The sequence below is a fragment of the Dasypus novemcinctus genome, chromosome 29, assembly GCF_030445035.2.
Source record: "Dasypus novemcinctus isolate mDasNov1 chromosome 29, mDasNov1.1.hap2, whole genome shotgun sequence".
NCBI classification, from domain to species: Eukaryota; Metazoa; Chordata; class Mammalia; order Cingulata; family Dasypodidae; genus Dasypus; species Dasypus novemcinctus.
Window position 1 is genome coordinate 21,029,569 of NC_080701.1, and position 22,299 is coordinate 21,051,867.

Genomic DNA, 22,299 nt, shown 5'->3' on the forward strand with positions numbered 1-22,299 from the left:
ATGCCCTCGAGGTCTAGGACCGGACAGCCTTACCTGATTGGAGGTCAAGGCTACGATGCGGTCCAGGTCTTCCACCAGCTGCTTGAAGGTCGGTCTCTGAGAGGGTACTGCATGCCAACAATCCCGCATCATCATGTACCTGTGCCAGGTTGTAAAGTGGGGGGGGGGGGGGGGAAGGACACAGCAGGTAGGTTAAAAAGCCTGTGGCGGAGGGACTGGGGGAGGAATGACTACAAGAGCTGTTTTATGCCCCACCAGACACCCCTGCTTCCCCCCCAGCTAGCTCAGCCCTCAGGCATCTTCTCACACTCACAGCTCGTTGGTGCAGTTACTGGGCTTGTCCATGCGGTGACCCTCCTTCAGCAGCTTGAAAAGCTCCTCCACAGGCACACCAGGATACGGGGAGCCGCCCAGAGTGAAGATTTCCCACAGGAGCACCCCAAAAGACCACCTGCGGACGAGCAGCCAGTGGGTCCCACGGGCACAGGGCCCCGCCTGTCTATGAACTTTTCCACCTGTCCTTCGCCGGCACATCAGAAACTTCACCCTGAGCCCACCCACCCCCAGCCCGAATCCTTATGCCTAAGGGGGATACAGGAGGCCCTGCCCAATGTCTGGGAACAAAGCGGACGGATATAGACACTTGTTTTTTCTTCTCTCTCTCTCCAAAATGGAAGGAGACTCTCGTCAACGCAGACGAGGAAGGCAGGCCTCTACTGTACTGGACAGGCTCAGCCCACGTGTCTCTGGCAGCTGCTCGTTTAAGACTCACACGTCACTCTGGTGGGTGTAGATCCGGTCAAACAAGGCCTCGGGCGCCATCCACTTCACAGGCAGCCGGCCCTGCAAGCAACACAGGGGACACTGGGGGTGGCCCGGGGCAGGGGAAGGAGTGCCTGGGGAAGGTGGGGGCAAGCAGGGGTGGGCCCAGGAGGGAGGGCACGTTTCAGCTCCTCCTCCCACACCACACCTCGGGGTCCCAGCAGAGACACCCCAGCGGGGAGAGGCTGGCGGGGGAGTGTCCCGGGCAGAGGCCCCGGGCCCAGGCATCGGCAGCACGTACGTTGGTCGTCTTTTTATAGTAGTCAATGTGGTGGATGTCCCGGGCGAGGCCAAAATCTGCAATCTTCATCACGTTGTCCTCTGTCACCAGGACGTTCCTGGCGGCCAGATCTCGGTGTATGCACTGAGAGAGAGGAAGGGAGAGCAGGAAGAGATGGGGGTGAGGGGTGGGATGCAGGCCAGGGGGTCTTGAGGCTGTGAAACATGCTCCTCCACCCGGTCGCCCTCGCTCACTCGCAGGCCTCTCCTCTCCACTTGGCTAGCCCCGGAACATTCTACTCCCAGCCTCGAACGCCCCCTCCCACTTCAAACACCCCTGGCTCCCGGCTTTCAGCAAGTGCCTTTTCATCCGCCACCTCTCCCTGGTCCTGTTTTGTGGATTCACACTCCAAATGGCTGAACTTTGGTGCACACATTCAGTCTGCAAGGTGGCTGCTGGCAAGTCCTGTCCCTCCAGGGGCAGCACACCCGCACACGGCCGGGGCTCCAGCTAAGCTATCGTTTCTGGACCACCACCGATGGTGCTTCATGTTCCCACAGAATTCCACAACATAGGTATTATTCTTATTTTACATCAGAAGAAATAGAAGATGTTACATAACTGCCCGAGGCTACACAGAAAATGGCGGTGCAGATTTGAACCTGAGTCCGACCCCACAACCACTAGCTATGAAGGCTCTACTGAGCCTGAGACAGCACCTGTCATTAGCGCTCAAGAAGTTAATCAAAGGATTCAAAGTCAAAGGCTGGAGCACTAGCAGGGCTCTGTCCCCACCCTGACTTCACCCGCCGGAGCCTTGAGGGCCACACCTTCTTGGAGGCGAGATATTCCATGCCTCGGGCCACCTGGTAGGCACAGGACACCAGGTCCTTGGACGACAGCTGTTCCTCTGGGTTGTGGCTGGGGTTGTAACAGTACTCCAGCCCAGGAGGCCGCCGGGCCTGCAGGTACTCGCGAAGGTTGCCTTTGGAAGCGTATTCCACGATGACGTACAAGGGACCTGGGGCGCACGAGAGGATGAAGAGGTCGTCGGGGCGGGCGGGCAGGAGAGCAGGTGGAGCTTCACTTCAAGGAACCCTCACCCTCCGCTCACTCCAGGCCTTGGCCCGCCAGTCCTACCCTCCTCTTTCCTGCTGCTGTTTGGGGGACCAGGGAAAGAGCTGTCCCCAGCAGAGCCCAGAAAGCTCCTGAGCATCGTTAGGGTTAAGAGCCCTCACCTGGACAGCCCGCAGTCACCTGCTCATACCCACACGCTGTGCGCTTCAATCTCGATGCTCGTGTTCTCAGGCTCAGCTGGCCTCCCTTCTCAGCCACCCTCCCCAAGTGTAGCTGACAGATGCCTCATCACTGACACTCCCAGAAGGAAGCACCCACCCCCCCAAAACCTGCTCAGAATCTCCTCCCTGACCAACCCTACGAGCTGCACCGAAGGCCGAGCTCGGCACCACAGACCCTCCCCGCCGGGGGCGGCGGCCAGCCTGGCTGGGCCGTACCGTCCTGCGTGCAGGCCCCCAGGAGGTTGATGATGTTCTTGTGCTTCCCAATCATCTTCATCATCTCCATCTCCGAGATCAGGTCCGACAGGTCTTTCTCGGTCGCATCCGCTTTACACACAAAGGAGGGGAGACTCAGTTATTTTGGAAGGGAAGGAGGCAGGAGAAAAGCCAAGGGAGAAGGCACAAGGTATATGCCCAAGAAGCCCCTTTTCTCCGGGACTTGCTCCTCTCCTCCCCGCTCCCCACGCGACTTAGTTTTCCTTTCTCGCTGATGGGAGCAGGTCCTGGAACATGGGGCTTGTGCCACTGGGTGGGGCAGAGGATGAGGAGGAAAAAAAAACAGCCAGTAACAGGACCTAGAAGAAGCACCTGCCCACAACCCAGGGGGACGCCGAGCGGGAAAATCAGAGCCACAGCAATCTCAGGGTGTGGACTGCCCCTTCCACCCCCGGGTACCCCTAAACCGGCAGTGAAGCAGCTGTGGGCAATGAAAGGGCACCAGGGCGGGTGCTCTTCCTGGCGTGAGGCCCAGACTCAGCACGGAAAGGGAAGGCATTGTTTGTGCAATGCCAGGAACGTCACTTACACTTCAGCATCTTCACAGCCACTTTGGTCACACGGTTGGGTTTGTCCTTGTCCAGCCCAATGGCCTCAGCCAACACAACCTGCCCGAAGCAGCCCTCTCCCAGGGGTTTGCCTAAAACCAGTCTTTGGGGGAAACAAAGGGCAGCATAGGTTAGGGCTGGCAACGTTCAATCCTTTAGAGGACAGTGCACCTCAATCTCCATATTTCACCCAACAGAGAGCAGAAAGGGGAAAAGGGGCACTGGACTTGGCTCAAGGGATAGAGCGTCCGTCTACCACATGGGAGGTCCACGGTTCAAACCCCGGGCCTCCTTGACCCGTGTGGAGCTGGCCCACGTGCAGTGCTGATGCGCGCAAGGAGTGCCGTGCCACGCAGGGGTGTCCCCCGCATTGGGGAGCCCCATGCGCAAAGAGTGCACCCCGTAAGGAGAGCCGCCCAGTGAGAAAGTTCAGCCTGCCCAGGAACGGTGCCGCACACACAGAGAGCTGACACAGCAAGATGACGCAACAAAAAGAGACAACAAATTTCCAGTGCCGCTGACCAGAATAGAAGCAGGCACAGAAGAACACACAGGGAATGGACACAGAGAATGGACACAGAGAGCAGACAATGGGGGGTGGGGGGGGAATAAATCTTTAAAAAAAAAAAAAGGGGAAACAATCATTTCTGGAGACACCTGGTGCCCCTTCCCTCCCCAGAAGGCCTCCCGCCCTCAACCCGCACAGCTGGGACCACCACCAAGGGACCCTCTCGGACGCTGGGAGTCAGGATGTTACCTGTCCCGGGGCAGCTCCCAGCGCGGGTCTTCGGGAAGCTCGTATTCAGAGACCCCAGCGAGCATGGGGGTTCCGCTCGAAGAGAGACGTGAGGGCCGCACCAGCAGGACCCCTGAGTTCATGGACGCACTGGAGTCAGCCGACACCTACAGGGAGAGTGGGGTCACCCGTCTAGCAGGGAGCGGGGGCGAGCGGCCGCAGAGCCTTCCCTGCTCCTCGCCTGGGCTTCTCACCAACGGCAAAGGCGCGTTTCTGCCTGTCGGCTCTTCCTTCCCTCACAGGGTGGCAGAAAGACCACGGGAGGTCAGAAGACTGAGCTCCGGGACTCACTTATTTCTGCCCTTCAGGGCCTCGGTTTACTCACCTTCAAATGAGCAGACCAAATGATGCGAGGACCTCTTTCCAGCCTGACATTTTATAAATTTAGCAATCCAATGAGCGGCTCTATTCTCGTGCTGATGCTTTGCAAATACCCCGACTCGGGTGATGGGTTCCCTATGTTCAAAGCACCTCCCAGAGTTAGCGGTGCTCGCCTTTCACAAGCCCTCAGCTCTGTACCACTTCCTTGGATGCGGGGAGAGTGCGCCCACCTAAGAGGGCATCTTGGGACCCAACTCCAGTCCCCTCCTCTGCACCTGGACCTCCAACGGGCCCTCAGAGACGGTTCAGGTATTAGTCATGTACTTAATGACTTTCTGTGCCAGGTGACCTGGGGACCTGCAGCTGCCGCGTGGGGGGCTAGAGCCTGACTCTGGAGTACTTAGTTGAGGAATCTCCGCTGACCCAGGCCCAGAAGCCAGAAAGCCAACCCCGAAGCAGTAAGTTCGGGGCAGCGCAGAGGGCAGGGCGGTGGAGGGTCGCTGGAGAAGCCCCTGGAGGCACAGGGAAAAGGGGGGGCGCAGAGCGTGCAAATCCCCCATCTACTTTCTGTTACCTGTCTGCGCAGAGGGATGCTCTTGGCCAGCTTGTGCACGGCCATCTGGCTGTGGAAGTCACTCTTCTTGGTGCCGCTCTTCATCTTGTAGATGATGACGGAGCCCACCATGCAGGAGATGAGGAACGCCCCCGTGCAGTAGATGATGATCTCCAGGTACAGCGGCGAGGCCATCACGGCCGGTCTCTCTTCCAGGGCTGAGTCAGCGTGAACAGGGGGTTAGCAGGCTCTCGGGGAGCCCAGCCGACCAGGCTCCCAGCTCCCTGGGAAAAACGCCACCCATTTCCTACCCCCCGGGAAGTTTCAGGGCAGCCCCTTAAGCCGGGCCCTGGCTGCGAGTGGGATTCTGGCACCTAGAGGACAGGACAGCCTGTGCTCACGGAGGCTTTCTTATCCTAACTCGAGCCCAACAAGGGGACGATTAGCACCCTCTGTACTACCCGAGTCCCGTCCTCATCAACCAAGGAGCCCTCCTTGCTCAGGTGGACTCCCTGGGCCAGGTGGGTGCCAGGTACCCTGCAAGAGAGAGGCGAGATGTCACTCTTTCTGGACGCTTTTCTCAGTCTGCCCATGGAAAATATGTCCCTTATGTGCCTAGCCTCAGCACTGGGGACACCGAGCACGAGGGATAGGCTCTGGCTGTTTAGGAGGATTCTGTGGCTGATAGGCCATGAGTCTTTGCGGTCAGGGATGGGGCCTGTGACTTGTGCATGCCACTGTGCCTGGCAAACAGTGGCACCCACTGAAAAAGGGCAAATAAGGTAGGGGGGAAAAGAGTCTGTGTGCCGAGTATATATATCCCACCTTCCAGCCCGCACCTGTGTCAGATCAGATGGGTAAATATTTACACCTATCCAAAACCACAGGCAGAAGTTCTTTTCCAAGTACGTTTGGACTGCTCTAGATGGAAAAATCAACTTTTCTGCCGTTTTTCAAAAAACAACTCTGCTCACAAGCCCTAACTCCTTAATTTGAGAGTTTAATGGAGGTGAAGGTCTTAATTCCTAGAACTTAAGAGGGAAAGGTGGGGGTGTTTGTTTTCTTCTCTTCTCCCACCTTCCATTTAGCATTCCCCCCGTTCCCACCAGAAGCCAGCCCGGGTTCAACCCATCTTTGCCTTCAACCTGAGATGGCTGGGAGAGGTTGTGTCTCCAGCACACTTCAGTGGCTGGCTTCTTGGAACACCCGTGCCCCCCTCTATTTGCACAGATCTCCCCGGCAGCCCTTCCCTTTAAAACACTCCAGCTAGCACGCAGGCGGGCATCCCCAGGAACCTTCCCAGAGCTGCACAAGGTATGGCCCCCCACTCCGCGCCCCCAGTGTGAGCACGGAATATCAGTCCCCAAAGCCTGACAAGCAGACAGCAGAGCTGATAACTGGGAGAAGCATTTCTGTTTTTTTTCCCCCTTTTCCCAAGGTTGAGAAACAAAGACAACAGATGGGGAACACATGGGGAGCACAAACGGGACAAGGACGGCGACGATGGTAAAAAACAGAACTCTTCTCGGCCTTTAGCAGGGGCATTAGCAGACCCTTCCAGGCGGGCAGGGCGGAGGGAGAGAGACAGAAGAGGAGAGAGGGCGGTGCCAGAGCACCAACAGGACCACGTGAGACCCGCATGCAGGACACTCAGAGGCGTGGCAGCCAGCGCCAGCCTGCGCGCGCCAGCCCACCACGCAGCAGGCCGCAGGCTCCTTCCTCCCGGCCCCACATGCAGACCTCCCCTCTAGCTGTCTGAAGAGGACACGCAGGGCAGGCGGTGTCAACCCTCTGCAGCTGCCCGAGACACGAGTTACTAAAGCAGCCTGCGTTCAGTTGACTAGGTGAGAGAACCTCTCCTCCTCCAAACCAGAGCACAGCAGCTCGGAAAGGTGGGCTAGGGCTGTTGCTTGCTGAGCGCCCATGTTCAGTTAGAAGAGGAGCGTGGCCTTTTCTGAGACTCTCCAAATAGATGGGGGGAGGCTGCGGGGCCCCAGGGTGGAAGAAGCCTGCCCCAGAGGACAGCCCAGCTGCAGGTTCAATCCATATCCCAGGCATGCATTGCCCTGGCCAAGAGGAGAGCTAGATGCAGGGATACGGATGGATGGAGGCCTCCGGGTTCCTGCAAAACTAAGTTAGCCGAGAGGATTCAAGCCTCCAGGCTGGAAAAAATCCCAGAGCAGGACGGGGCACAGGGCAGGTGCTCACTGGCCCGTGGAGCACGTTCCTCTACCTCTACCGCTCCCGGCTCCGCGTCTCTCCCAGCCCTGCAACACACGCTCTCCCCGTGCCCGTGGCGAGGGCAGGACACCGAGAGGAGAAGCCCAGTGTATACCTTCCAGAACGGTCAGCCATGCAGAGTGATGGGAGAGTCCGATGGAGTTACCCGCCAAGCACGTGTACTCCCCTGCGTCCTCAAAGGAGACGTTCCGGAGGTGGAGCACTTCCATCTCCTTGTCGGTGGTGTTCACTCCGGCAGTCTAGGAGAGACGACAGGAGCAAAATGGACACGTCCAGGGCACGAGCCCGCTGAGGGGTACCGCAAGAGGGAGGGGGAAAGACGAGGAGGGGGAAATCAGAGGAAGGAATGCTCCCCAGCGTCTCCTTTGCAAAAACAACACACAAAAAAAAACCACCAGGCAGCGAGACCTGTTAGAGGAAGAGAGCGCGACCCTGAGGACGGAACTCGGGCAGACCTGAGAAGGCGATGGCTGGTTATGACCCTTCACCGGACGCTGGCAGCCCCTGGCCCAGCCGAGCATGCGGGCAGTGGGCAGCATGGAGAAATGGGGCCTGGCGGGTGGGGGGCTGTTTGGTTTCAGATCGAGAGGGTGCACACAGGAGGGATGGAAGGGGGCAGCGTGCTCGCTCTTAAACTCACACACACACACACACACACACACTCTCTCTCACACTCACGGCCTGGGATGCTGGTTGGCAAGGGAACACCCGGTCCCTTCTCCTATCCACCATTCAAACCCTCCCTCTAAAGCCAGGGTTCTTAACAAGGGGTCCGTGAGCTTGAAGTGAAATTCAAACGAACATTCTTCTTGTGGGGTCGTGTGGGCGCGGGTGTGACATATTTATTAAATAATACACGGTACAGTGTGGACTTAGTAAGAGGTCCATGGTTTCGAAGGAGTCCGTGGAACAGAAGAGGTTAAGAACCCCTGCTCTACAGCATCATAGTGCAGCCGGACTGTGTCCTCGTCAGTATACACACACGCACACACAGCCAAGGAACACACGTAAGGCACGGGGTGGGGACCAGTAGAAACCAACACTGAACCAAACCAAAGCAGCCCCCCAGGCCAGGTATTTTTCCATGGCTCCAGGCACTAGAAATGCAGTAGGGTAACAGGGAGAGTTCGGCGCTGGCCTAAATCAAACTCCCAGCACAGGGCCCCGTCCGTCTCCCCATTACCTGTCGCCACAGGTCTGGTGACAGTGAGCCACGCAGACTGGTTAGCTTCACCAATATAATTGGAAACCTTACACACATATTCCCCGCTCTGGGCCTCTGTCACATTGAACAGGGTCAGCGCCTCCGCATCCGAGCTATAAATCCCCGAATGCTGGAACAAACCAACGACACACCAGTCAATCCGGCACACGCTGAGGTGTGGCCATACTTTGCTCCCAGGTAAATTTTAAGCAGGCAAGGGAGACGTTAAACGATCATTTTTTTTTTTTTTTGGTAGGGGGACAAAATTTGGCTTCAAAAGTCCGAAGTATTTGACTGAAAACAAACAAACAACCACTACCCCAACTCTAATGCTCTATTTGTGTGTTACGCCCACTCCTCCAGGACTAGGGCAGGGATTGCAAATGAAGGCAGTGGTCGTGGTCCAAGGTCACGGCTCCATTTTCTACAGAGCAGTTTCAACACTAGTAGCGAAGAGAAGGGACAGCCAGTAAATCTTTGGGACAGCCAGGCGGGGAAGCCGAGGCCTAACTCAGTGGCAAGGAGATAAAACAACTTTCTCTGCTTCTGGGTACTTCCTGTTGCAAGATCCACTGGAGATTTAGACAATTACCTCCCCTAGATTAATGGAGCATTCAGGGACAATAAAAGTCTGGGAGTAAGAGGAAAAAGGAAGAGAATGCCATTACTCCTGACACTGCTTAGAATTTATAGGTGGATTGGCCTTTCCAACTCTCCGTCGCCATGCCCTTATCATTTGCCCCACTTGCTGAAAAGAACCTAACTCGGGAACAAGGCAGCAAGTGGGAGAAGCTTGCTGGAAAAAAGGCCACGGTTGTGGGCAATAAAGCTAGAGCCCAATGCCTTCCTTGAGGAGCTACTCAAAAGCCCAAGCAAAGGTCCTCAGAAACCAGCACTGCCCACTGACGTCCCCACCCCTCTGCTGCCATCTGACCTCCACTCTGTGACCTCTGCCCCTAGGGCTAGATCCCTATTAAGATGGAGCCTGGGCCCAAGGGTGAGGGAGGAGTCCCAGTCCTGGGCACTGAGCACTGGAACGTGAGTCCCCAGGAGATCCTGGTCTCCTTCCCAGCACTGGTCCCCCGGAGCCTGGGGCGAAGATTACCTTCAAGATCTGGACATAAGGCAGGTTGTCCGGCCCAATCTTACTCCCGTTCACCTCGATGTGCTTCAGCCACTGGATGTGGGGCTGCGGGTCACTGTACACCTTACACATGAACTCCACGTTGCTGCCCAGGGCCACCGTCTTGTTGGCGGGCAACCCCGCCTGCAGGATGGGCCGGTGAGGGGACCGCTCTGCGGACGAAGGGAGAGGAGAGGCCCATCGGACCCTGCTGTGGCCTGGCCCCGACTGGACTCCACGCCGGGGCGCCCCCCTCTGCCTTCCCAGGGGTGGGTGGTGCACTGCCCAGTGCCTCTGCTGAGCCCCTGTCCTCCAAACCTGAGCCCGGAGAAGGGACAGATCTCCCCACTGCACCCCCTCCTCCGGCCCTGAGCTGTCAGGATGCCCCTGCCGGAGGCGAGGCATCTGTTTACAGGAGGAAGACGCGCCTCTGGCCCGTCTCGAGACTCCCGTGATCAGTCCCACTGCAGACCCTGGCACAGCCCGGGGGTCACTTTGACTCTCGCTCGCCAAAGTCTCCGCCACACCGGGGAGCTTGTTAGAAAGGCAGAATCTCCGAGCCTGCCCCAGGCCTCCTGGACTAGGATCTTGTTTTTAGATCCCATCAGAGCCAAGACAGGACTGCACAAGGCAGGAGCCCTGGGACACAGTGAACCCCGTGGCGGAGGACCGACGGTGCTGAGCGGAACAAACGCGCACGTTCTCTCGTGAACCAGAGCAAGCGCACGGTACTAATACACAGTGCTAACAACAGGAGGGCATGGGGCGAAATACACCAAGTCCAGGCTTTGGGCTACAGAGAGCGGGAATATTATGGTGTTCTTTCAGCTGTCACAAACATGTCACAACAGCGGAAGGGTTGGTGGTGGGAATCCCGTAGAGTACGATTGTTTTGTAAATGCACAGCATCTCAAATAAAAAACTAAAAAATAAAAATAATTAAAACGACCTTCTTGAGCTACTATGGCAACTCACTCCAGACTGAGCACTGAAATTACGCAAGGGCAGTGTACCTCCGTCTGTTCCAGTGGAGACTCTTTTGTGCAGCAGTTAGGGAAAAAACTGGAAATAGCTTTAATTGAATAAATATGGTTAAATATTTTGTAGTTGAGGAAAAAACCAAGAGAGAATGCTAGTTGTGAAAGCCATGACCTTAAAATCGCCAGAGAATGCGACGCAGAACCTAGAAGGAGCAGGCTGCAGTACCCGAGTTCAGAGGCATGACCTTCCTCCTATTTGCCTGGTAGTCAGCACAGACCTGGGATTCTACATGAACGGCCACCGTCACAGCCTCGGTTTACTCTTCTGTTCAGCTGGGGTACAGTGGCGACTTCGCAGGGTGCCACGAGAATTGCAGGAGAGGTACTTAAAGAGCCCAGCATGCTGCTGGCATTAGAAGCAATAGCCTCTACTCTGCTAAATTTAACGTGGCTGCTCCATTCGCCTCTTTCAGGAGAGAATATCACCAGTGCCCTCCATTTTACCGTGTAAGAATTGCTTTCAGACAAATTACCATCTGATCTCATTTTTCAGATGAGAAGAGTGAAGCTCAAAAAGGGGACGTGACCCACTCAAGGTGACAAGGCTAGGAAGTGCCAACCACGGTCCTGCTGCTCCATCCCTGTTGGCTCAGCGCCCTGCGCCTTCCTCTAAGTGCACTGGGGCCATCACCTTCGCGTTCTTACCCACAACATCCAGCTGGTAGGTGTGGTTAATGCTGCCATACTCGTTCTCCACGATGCAGGTGTAGTTGCCTTTATCTGAGGGCACCACGGAGTCCATGATGATGCTCCAGGTGGCATAACGGACCTGGGGGCAAAGGTGCCAGGGGGGTCCACTGAGGGTCTGGAGGCAGGACAAAGGCACTGTCGGAGGCCCCGAACCACAGCAGAGCAGCACACGGCCCCCGGGTTCATAGGACAGTCAAACAGGGCGCCCAGTGTGCCACATGTAACCTAGTTACAGTCCAGGAGGACACGTTAGGCAAAGAATTCTGGAAGTCGCCACCGTGGCATTCAAGGCCCTCCATGGTCCAGATACCCCATGCCCTTTGCAGGCTCTCCCAAATGCACCAGGAGGAACTCTGCCAGCTCTGTCTCTCTGCCCCTGCCATGACTGTGCCCAACACGGCCCTCCTGCGAAGGGTCTGAACCCGTCCACACTGAGGCCTCATTTCTAAAACCATCCTCTCCAGCCCCGCCGCTGGTCGGAATAGTCCGCGCCCTTCCCTCTGCACCTGTCGCAGCCTATCTGTACCTGGTAAGTGCCCACAGGCTGCTTTTTAGGGGGGTTGCTCATATATGCCCTCCGATTAGACGGGGAATTCTTTCCAAGCAGGAAGGCTGTCTGGTGCCCTCCATGGCAGAGCGCCATCATACAGCGTTTGGTGAATTAATTTGAAATGTTTCCCTGTTTTTCCTGATTCCCTCTGCTTTTCTTGCACAAGCATATTAAGAAAAGGGGAAGGGGAGAGAAATAAATAATACAAATAAATCTTAAAAAAAAAAAGAGAGGAGCTAGGTGAGATGAGAGAAACAGAGAATACAAGGATAATCAGAGACTCTAAAGAAGGGATTATAATGATGACATTCTTCCTACAAAAAAAAAAAAGAGCAATGGACATGAATATTTTACACAACAGGAAATGATGATGCCTTATTAGAATATGAAAATTCTAGCTTCATTAATAAGCAAAATAATGCACAAAAGGGTAATGAGATACTTTCAGCTATCAAATCTGTTAACAAGGGAATAGTGAACTTGTCATTCTCATACTTGCTATGGGAGGGTCAATCAATTTGCCCTCTCAAAAAAATCATAGGACAATATGCATCAAGGGCTTAAAAAATGCTCACACCCTTTGACCTAATCAATTCACTTCTGGCAATCTGCCTGAAGGAAAAAGATTCTTACATGCTGATAAAGACTGTACGGCAACATTATTTATAATAGTGAAAAACTGAAAAATAACCTAACATAACAAAATCACTAAGTTGTGGGATATTTTCATAATAGAATCTTATACAGCCATAAAAAGTTTTTCAAACACACAGCAAAAGACTCACAATGTTAACATGATAAAAAAAATAAATTATATATGCAATACAGTAAACTATGTAAAAGCCATATACATAACAAAAAGTCAAAGGGTTCATTTTTAAGTTTTTTACTTAATTTTCTGGAGGGAGAGTAAAACGATTTTTGACTTCATTTGTACTTTATTGTATTTAAATTTTTAGCGCATTACTTTTATAGTCAGAAAACTGTTTAACCCAATGAAAGGAACATAAGGATTTTCTAACTCAGCTTCTCTATTTCATTCTAACTTTCATTTATCTATCTATACACACACACATACCTTGTAGCCTCCAATCCTGTGGTCAGGTTTGAATTCTTTGCCATTTTTCAACCAGCGCAGCGTGGGGTTAGGGGTTCCACTGGAAGGGCATTTGAACTTCACTGTCTTGGCAGCTGGCACTGCATGCAATTTCTTTTCCATCTTTTCTGGGGAAGTCCAGTATGGAGCCACGGCTGCCCGGGGAAAGCCGAGAGAGACAGGCAGGGGAGGCTGCTCAGGCCCAGGAGCCAGGAGGTACTCCACCCACCTGCCTGATACCTGTAAACCACGCCCTGCCCACCTGCCCAACACCTGTGAACCACGCCCTGCCCATCTGTCCGACATGACACCTGTGAACCATGCCCCACCCACCTGCCCAACATGGCACCTGTGAACCGTGCCACGCCCACCTGCCCAACAAAACACCTGTGAACTGTGCCCCGCCCACCTGCCTGACATAACACCTGTGAACTGTGCCCCGCCCACCTGCCTGACATAACACCTGTGAACTGTGCCCCGCCCACCTGCCTGACATAACACCTGTGAACCACACCCTGCCCATCTGTCCGACATGACACCTGTGAACCATGCCCCGCCCACCTGCCCAACATGGCACCTGTGAACCGTGCCCCGCCCACCTGCCCAACAAAACACCTGTGAACTGTGCCCCGCCCACCTGCCTGACATAACACCTGTGAACCGTGCCCTGCCCACCTGCCCGACATGACACCTGTGAACTGTGCCCTGCCCACCTGCCTGACCACTGTGAACCGTGCCCAGCTCTGAACATTCACAGGCATCACAGCAGCCCTGGCTGCTTTCTCCAAAGGAATGTCCAAGCCTCCCCCTTCCCTCCCAAACCCAACTCGCAGACCCCGAGGGCGGGCAGTAAGGTAGGAAACAGTGTCTCACGCATACGGTTTGGTTTGGTGTTATCTGTCTCTTTCTCCTCTGAAGAGGAGTCATCGTCGTCGTCGTCATCCTCCGAGGAGGGGAGCGCATCTATTGGAAGGAGAAGGGGGTGCTCTAGATTTCCATCTGTCTGACAACCACCCCACCAAGGCCAGTCCAGTTAGGAAGGAACACAGACGTCCCCCCCTTTACTCCCAGTACCATTTTCCCCTTAGTTACTGTCTCTCAATGGACCAGCAACTAAGAATTGCATTTTCCTGCGCTTGCCCCCTCTCTGCCCAGAAGCCTTTACACTGGTGGCTCCATCAGCGTCAGCCGTTTCTCTTTAAGTTCACCCTGGATTGGAGCCTCTCTCCCAACTCATGGTCCCCCCTGGATGTTCAGGGCTCAGAACTAGCAGCCAGGGAATCTGGGTCCTTCTTTGAACTGCCAGTCCTTGGGCAACCCAGGCAGATCTAGGGGCACCGTGGCCAAAAGCTATTTCCAAAGCTATGGACTAACCAACCTAGTCAGACCTTTTCTAACATGTGTCTGCTAAGGCTTGGGAACTGCCCTTCTTTACCAGCAGACGGGGAGCCCACAACACAGCCAGCTGCCAACACCTCTTCCCGACAAATATCCACCCCTTCTGATAGGGAATACATTGTGGTCACCAATTGGGGTTCGCGCTGGCTCTTTTTCTAGACCTTCCTGGTGTTTGAGGGTCAGAAGGGAGATAGACGAGGCATGTCTCTAAGTTAGGGGCAGGTTCTAAATGATGCCCGAAAGGAGAGGTGCCAAGCCCGTGCCCCTGAGATGCCCAAATGGCTTAGGGAAAATTTCAAAACTTGCCTTAATCCTAGGTTTTGTGAAAGTCTACCTCCCGTACCTAATGAGCGGCAGATTCCCAAAGCCACAGAGCGCCAGGGTTCCCTGGCTAACGCGACACAGCTCCGGAGGCTGGAGGACAGCTGCTCCCCATAAAGACTGTAGCTATGTACCCCCATCGCGGTAGAGAGGCCGCCACGTGCCCCAGGCCTCTGACCACTCATGCTAAGCACCAAGTCCCAACGGCAAGGGAATGACCGGATGGGAGCGGGCCGCGCCCCACGGAGCACCCCAGAAGTGGGTGCTAGCGGTGGTGGAGAAACCACCAATGCCTTACAGTCCCACAAGCACCCGCCGTCCCCTCCGAGGTAGACGGTGGAAGCCTCTGGCCATGGGGTCCACCCCACCCGGTTGCCCCTCTGGAGCTAAGCTACGCGGCGGGCAGGGAGCGGTGTTAGTGGGCAGCAGTTTCCAAAGCAGAGTGGGGGCAGGTCATGGAAGGGGAGGAGGCCCCCCCCCCCCTGCAACCGGCAGAGAGGGATGGCGGGGTGGGGGGGCGAGGGCAGAGCCCTGCTACCAACCTGAGACATTGACGGAGAAGTAGGTGGTGTCGCTGCCCGAGGGACTGCTGGTCACGCAAGCGTAGAGGCCGGAGTCGGCGGGCACGGAGTCCCGCACCTCCACCTCCTCCCCCGTGATGCGGGTACGGTTGCTTTCCACCAGCTGCACCCCGTCCCGCAGCCAGTTGATGCTCTGCACATCGTCCCGCAGCCGACAGCGAAGCTGCAGCAGGTCACCAGGGTGGGCCAGGAAGGGCTCCACGTCCACAGGGGCTCCCCAGGGCCGGGCTGCAGCCACCCACGGGGGCCGGGGAGAGGAGCCAGAGGCGGGCAAGGAAGACAGGGCGAGGGCAGGAGAGGAGAGACAAAGGGCATCACGCTGGCCACCGAGCTGCAGCACCCGCACCCGGGGACCACCGCCCGGAGGCTCCAGGGCTGGGGAGGGGGGAGCCGGAAGGGGAGTGGGCGGGGAACCGGCGGCTCCCGGGAGCCCCTCTCTCTTCTTCTCCACCCCAGCCCTCCAGAGGTCAAGGGAGAAAGAGGCGAGTTAGGAAGCAGCTGCAGCAGCATTAAGCGTTCACACTCCGCTTCCCTCCATCCTGGGGGGCCCTCCCCAGCGCTCCGTGGCGTCCGGAGCGGCTCCGTGCCCACACGGGTTCTTCGCCAGAGGAGCACCCCCTGTCCTCCTGTCACTTGGACAAGGGCTGACCGTCCCCAAAAGGCCCGTGGCCCCGTCCACGTTGACGGGAGGTGACTTGGCAACCAGTGGTCCTTGGGTCAAGGGATTTCGCGAGGGTGGGGTCTGGCCCCCTGACGGGTCACGTGTCTAGGAGGGGGAGACGGCCCGGCAGAGGTCAGCTCGGGGGACCCCGCGGCTAACAGGTGTCGGGCCGGAGGATTCAGAGGTTTTGCCTATATTAGGAACGGAGGCCTGCAGCTGCCACCAAGCCCGCACTCGCTCTGGCCGCGCAGGCTGTCCACACAAAGCTCCTTTCTCCTTGGCCGCCGCCTGCCCCCCCTTCCTCGCACCTCCCCCCCCAGCACGCGGACACACACACCTACTCCAAGTCCCCTGGCCGCCACCTCCCAGCAGCGCTCCCTGGAGCTCCCGCCCACAGCCTATGCTCCTCTCCCCCACCAGCGACTCCGCGCGCACTAATGGGAAGGCCGGAACCTGGGCACACTGTGAGCCGGCCCTTCCCGGCTGCCCCGCGTCTCCTGAACGCCCCCTGCCAGAGGGGGATCGGGGCGCCCGTTTCCATGTCCTTCCAGGACGTTCAAACGTGCTCCTGGTACCTTCTGCTAGTTGTCCATCTCCTGCCCAACAATGAACTCAGTGCCCCACACATCTACCACGTGGACTTTTGTCTTCACTGCTTAGAAGAGGGCTTATGTCTCACCCCCGGTTCACTGGAAGAGGCTCTCAGGGGAACTACTAAAGAGGCCGCGCTGCACCTGGCCTGAAACACGGCATGCTCTCACTCAGGCTCTGCTCTGGCTCACGGCGGCTCCAGCCACCTGCAGGACCCGTGCTTTCTTCACCTGGCTACCTCCACTCTCTCTCCAGTTCTCAGTCTGGCTTCCTCCTGGAAGCCTTGTTTGACTTCCAGTCTTGGTTAGACGCCACCCCAAACTGAAAGACAGTCCTCTTTTCGACTGAGTTCAGAGGGTGGGGACGTGACACACTGACCCCAGGTTCCCAGCACTCAGTGCGATGCCTGGCACAAGACCTGCTCATAAATGACATGTGCATCATCACAAGTCCAGTCACTGTCTTCCTCTCTAAACTCCCTTTTCTCCTCCATCAGTCTCATTTCCATCAATGTCTTTCTGAAGGGCTGGACAGATTTCAGCTAGAAACCTCACAAATACAAAACAAACAAAACGGGCATCCCGAGCACCTGGGACCAACAGCTGCTGTCTTCAGAGGGTCTTAGGGGGCTGTGAGAAGCAGGTGCCGCTGCCTGCCAAGTCTGCCGGCCTCGGCAGCTTCGACCCAAGGCTCCGTCTTAAGTACCAGATCATCGCAGAGCGGGGTGCTGCTTTAAACGTGCTTGGAAACCTCTAGGTTAGCCACGTTTGTTTTTCTGAATCCAGGCAAGGGGAACCCACCCAGGTGGCAGGCCTCACAACTGATTAAAAATAAGCTTTCGTGGGTCTTTAAAAAGTTATTCTTTCCATTTTTAATAGTCTGTGGTTTTGTCCAGTGAAGGGAGAAGAAAAGCAGTTCAGACACAACCCTTAAGGACAGACAAGACCCATCGATCGAATCTCATTTCCCTCAAGTGACCTCACTGATTAAATGTTTTGCAGCTCGTGATCTGTACCAACCACTGGTCAAACGGTAAGCTCAAGTTCTCAGCCTCTGGCATCACACACCTTATTTAGACAAGTCCCGGAGACAACGAGTAGGTAACAAAGACAAAGAAGTAGCAAAGGAGAACACTCAGCCAATTCCCCCAAAGAAGACAGCAAAGGCGACGGACCCTGCCGAGCCGCTCTTTGGCTGATTGTAACCTGGAACCATAAGTGCCCGCCCACCCCAACCGGAATGTGCAAACATAACTCTTCTAAATGACCTATAAAAAGCACAAGATCAAGCTTGCTTTCCTTCCAACACAACCGTTTAGACCCCAGGTCACTTCCGAACGTGTCTCAGGTTTGCTTCCTCCCCTCCCAGCATCGCCTTGGGATGGCCTCCCTACCCTGAGTTGAAACTCCACCTGCGCACCCCATCCGTGGTGCCCCTCTCCCTTGGGGAAGAGAAAATCCACATCCCCGCTTGGCAGTCCAGGCTCTCCACAGCCCCTTCCCGCCCTCGCCACCCACCACCTCCCTCCTGCCGCGCTGCTCTCCTCGCTGCCTGTGCCGCCCGCCCCTCCCCAGACCCTGTACAACCAAAGTGTATTTCTGCTCAAGCCATCTCGACAGAGGCCTCCTTCCCTAACTACTCAAAACCCCACAACACGCCCAGGAGGTCCTCTGTTTACACCAGGGCTTCCACCCTAAGTTTCTGTAAAAGAGTTTACTGTCTAAAGTACACAAATCTACAATTACGTGCCATCTTTGTTTTTTTAACATCTTTTTTTGTAATATAATTCACATCATACTCTAAATTCACCCTTTTAACATGTATAATTCAACGGTTTTTAGGAATATTCAGAGTTGTGCAAACATCACCACAATCCAAACTTTTTTTTTGTTTGTTTTTAAGGATTTTTGTTTTCCCCCTTCCCCTTCTCCCGTCCTGCTGTTTTTGCTGTCTGTGTTGTCTTCTCTTCTCATTTTCTCTCCTCTAGGATTCACTGGGATTTATCCTGGGGACCTCTGATATGGAGAGAGGTTCCCTGTCAATTGCAACACCTCAGTTCCTGGTTTCTGGTGCACTTCACCTTGACTCTCCCCCTTGTCTCTCTTTCGATGCATCATCATCTTGTTGCGTGACTCACTTGCACAGGGCACTGGCTCACCACGCAGGCACTTGCACTGGCACTGGCTTGCCACATGGGCCACGCTTTCTCTTCTTTTTCACCAGGAGGCCCCAGGGATCAAACCCAGGTCCTCCCACATGGTAGGTGGAAGCTCTATCACTTGAATCACATCCACTTCCCACAATCTAAATTTATAACATTTCATCACCCCGAGGAGAAACCTTGGACCTTTTAGCCTTTACCCCCTAATCCCCCAATCACCTCTAGCGCCTGGCAAACCACTCATCTACTTTCTTGAATCTACAGATTTGCTTTTTCTGGACATTTCATTTAAATGGAGCTATACAATATATGGCCTTTTGTGACTGGCTTCTTTCACCCAGCATAATGTTTTCAAGGTTCATCCACATTGTAGCACATAGCAGTACTTCATCTATTTTTTTGCCAAATAAATATTTCATTGTGTGGTCACACTCTGTTTTTCCTTTCATCAGCTGATGGACATTTGGGTATGCTGCTGTCAAGTGTGCATGCCTTGCTAAGAAACAGCAAGCAGCTCAGAGCAGAATTCCCTCCTATAATTTTACCACAGTGCCTAATGATGTCAGAAATAGAAAATACTCAACAGGTCCCAAACTAAATTTAGCATCTGGCAAAGGTTAATTTTTAGAGGAACCAAAAATCAGCCTAGGGCCCTGAGGTTATAGTGGATTTTTTTCATGGCTACCAGTGACCTGGGATGTGTCTGATGCTCCATTTACAAAGCAGGGACAGGGAAGCGAACGTGGCTCAACTGATAGAGCGTCCGTCTACCATATGGAGGATCCAGGGTTCAATCCCCAGGAACTCCTGACCCATGTGATGAGCTGGTCCACGTGCAGTGCTATCGCGTGCAAGGAGTGCCATGCCACGCAGGGGTGTCCCCTGCATAGGGGTGCCCCACGCGCAAGGTGTGAGCCCTGCAAGGAGAGACGCCCTGCGTAAAAAAAAAGCGCAGCCCACCCAGGAGTGGTGACATACATGGGGAGCTGATGTAGCAAGATGACACAATGAAAAAGAGATGCAGTTTCCCAGTGCCACCAGATAATGCAAGTGGACACAGAAGAACAAACACTGAATGGATAGAGAGCAGACAATGGAGGAAGAGGAGAGAAATAAATAAGTCTTTACAAAAACAAACAAACAAAAAAAACAAAGCAGGGATAACGCCACTTTCTTCTCTCTGGGCCCTGCTGTCTGCATCACTGCCCTAAATCGTGGCTCTAGGTAAGGCAGGCTGATTCAAGGCCATCAACAATCAAGTCACTATGTTCCATTCTCTTTTGGTCTTCCCAGCATCTCCTATTTATGTCTATCGGAAAGGCTCTTGCCTTTCACTCTCTGAGCCATCTCTTCTTGCTCGTCCTGCTCTAGATCAATGGACCAGGGCTATACTGGTTACAGGGTGTCAGCAGAACAAGCGCTAACTGACACCTTTGCTGGGCTGCAGTTAACAAAGATGCCCCTGAAAGATAAAAAGAAAGAAAGCCGGTTTATTGCTCGGCCACTTGAAACCAACATTCCAACTCCCCGAGAACCTGATTAGTTGGAACCAGGTACAAAGATGATCCTCAACACACAGAATGGGGATGCTGGGAGGGAAGTGGCAAACTGAAACACTGCGTTATGCACCTTGTGCCCTGAGAGAGGAGGTGGAGAATGAAAGCTGTTGGGCATTTGGTATCTGCATGCCATGATGACCTACCTAGCTTGAAGACGACCTACCTAGCAAGTCAAATCACAACCTTACTGTTACCACTCTCAACACCACGTGCTAAGAGTGCATTATGGGATGCGGACTTGGCCCAATGAATAGGGCATCCGCCTACCACATGGGAGGTCCGCGGTTCAAACCCCAGGCCTCCTTGGCCCGTGTGGAGCTGGCCCATGAGCAGTGCTGATGCACGCAAGGAGTGCCGTGCCACGCAGGAGTGTCCTCACATAGGGGAGCCCCACGCGCAAGGAGCGTGCCCCATAAGGAGAGCCACCCAGCGTGAAAGAAAGTGCAGCCTGCCCAAGAATGGCGCCACACACACACAGAGAGCTGATGCAGTAAGATGACGCAACAAAAAGAAACGCAGATTCCCAGTGCCGCTGATAAGGACAGAAGTGGTCACAGAAGAACACACAGCGAATGCACACAGAGAGCAAACAACTAACTGGGGGAGGGGGGGGAAAGGGGAGAGAAATAAATAAAAAATAAATCTAAAAAAAAAAAAAAGGAAAGCACACGGTTGCTATTAATCCCCAGGATTCCTGCCAGGAGCAGGAAGGTTAGGGCTAGGGCTTGACTTGACTGTTCCCAGAGGATTAGGGTGGCTGGACCTCATTTCCCTCAATGGCGTGGACAACTATTCAGAAAACGAGAGGGAAGCGGACGTGGCTCAACTGCCAGAGCGCCCGCCTACCATATGGAGGGTCCAGGGTTCAATCCCCAGGGCCTGCTGACCCATGTGGTGAGCTGGCCCACGCGCAGCGCTGCGATGTGCAGGAAGTGTCGTGCCACGCAGGGGCACCGGTGCTGCCAAATAGTGCAGGTGGACGCAGAAGAACATACAGTGAATGGACACAGAGAGCAGGCAACAGGGGGGGAAGGGGAGAGAAATAAATCTTTTTTTAAAAAAAGAGAAAAGAGGAGAGAACAAAGGCTTTGCTGTCTGGATCAGAGACAGAGGAGGCCTCAGAAGCTCTCGCCCTGACGCAAAATTGTGCAAACGAGCTAGAACCTCCTGTAGGTCACAAAAGGGCTTCGTTCACCACCCCCATCCTGCTCCTCTAGACCCTCAGGAGGGACTAAGAGCAGCTCAGAGACCCACACTTTTCAGTAATCCTAGCAGCTAGAAAGGACAGAGGCATGCAGGGGAGGCTGGGGAGGCTTTTCTCGTTTTGCTCTCAAGTGGGAACATAATTAATGTCCATAAAGCCCTACTCAAGGTCTTTCCCGTCCCCTTTCCCCGCCCAAATGCCACAACTTGGTTGCCCCCAACAAGCCAACAGGTGTGGCCTTTTGCTTATGGCAGGACTGGCCAGAAAACTCCCGGCAGGCAGTTCTGCCCAGGACCCATCGCTCGAATCTACGCTCTCGATTCCACGCCCGTCTTCTGCCAGCCAGGGGCACCGTGTCAGGTGGGGGAACCGTCTTAACGAAGCCCAAACCCACGCAGGTCTTGTGATTCTTAGAATATGAGACCCCAATTCCCCAAAATCCAAGAAGACGGTGATCCCTCAGTTGTGCAAGGAGAAATGGGTCAAACAAAGGAGCAGAAGACAGAAGCCTTACCATAACCAGAGTGATAAGATTTCTGTAACGCCCTGATAAGTACTAAGCACTTTATATTGCAAAATGAGACAACTGGAGAAGAATGTGAGAACCAAGTACAGGCGGTCCAGCACAGACTCTTAGGTTACAAAACTTAGAAAGAAAGTGGTCAGAGCAGGCAGAGCTGACAGCAGAGGTTGGACAAAATGGCAGGGATTGGGGGGGGGGGCAAATACAGGATTTTTTTAAAAAAAGATTTTATTTCTCTCCCCTTCCCTCCCCCCATTGCTGCTCTCTGTGTCTATTTGTTGTGTGTTCTTCTGTGTCCTCTTGCATTCTCGGTGGCACTGGGAATCTGTGCCTCTTTTGGATGCATCATCTCGCTGCGTCAGCTCTCCGTGTGTGCGGTGCCATTCCTGGGCGGGCTGTGCTTTTTCACGCAGGGCTGGGTGCACTCCTGGCACGTGGGGCTCCCCTATGCGGGGGACACCCCTGCATGGCACGGTACTTTATCCGCGTGGGCCAGCTCACCACACGGGCCAGGAGGCCCTT

The 22,299-nt window shown here is 54.7% G+C and overlaps 1 protein-coding gene across 7 annotated transcripts in view; it reads right to left on the minus strand.

The window, feature by feature from the left end:
* Nucleotides 1-22,299, minus strand: part of FGFR1 (fibroblast growth factor receptor 1) — a 52,406-nt gene that overhangs the window by 1,207 nt on the left and 28,900 nt on the right. Inside the window, exons 3-17 of one of the 7 annotated variants that reach the window (XM_058290030.2) lie at nt 15,040-15,306; nt 13,658-13,741; nt 12,761-12,933; nt 11,088-11,211; nt 9,385-9,575; nt 7,170-7,314; nt 4,849-5,052; nt 3,922-4,066; nt 3,146-3,267; nt 2,557-2,667; nt 1,873-2,063; nt 1,064-1,186; nt 773-843; nt 314-451; nt 34-139 (exon numbers count right to left, since the gene is read on the minus strand). In XM_058290030.2, coding sequence (XP_058146013.1) covers nt 34-139; nt 314-451; nt 773-843; nt 1,064-1,186; nt 1,873-2,063; nt 2,557-2,667; nt 3,146-3,267; nt 3,922-4,066; nt 4,849-5,052; nt 7,170-7,314; nt 9,385-9,575; nt 11,088-11,211; nt 12,761-12,933; nt 13,658-13,741; nt 15,040-15,306 — 2,195 coding nt within the window. Of the gene's footprint in view, nt 1-33; nt 140-313; nt 452-772; nt 844-1,063; nt 1,187-1,872; nt 2,064-2,556; nt 2,668-3,145; nt 3,268-3,921; nt 4,068-4,848; nt 5,053-7,169; nt 7,315-9,384; nt 9,576-11,087; nt 11,212-12,760; nt 12,934-13,651; nt 13,742-15,039; nt 15,307-22,299 lie in introns of all 7 variants that reach the window. The other 6 variants (XM_058290029.2, XM_058290028.2, XM_058290027.2 and 3 more) reach the window with 6 other exon arrangements.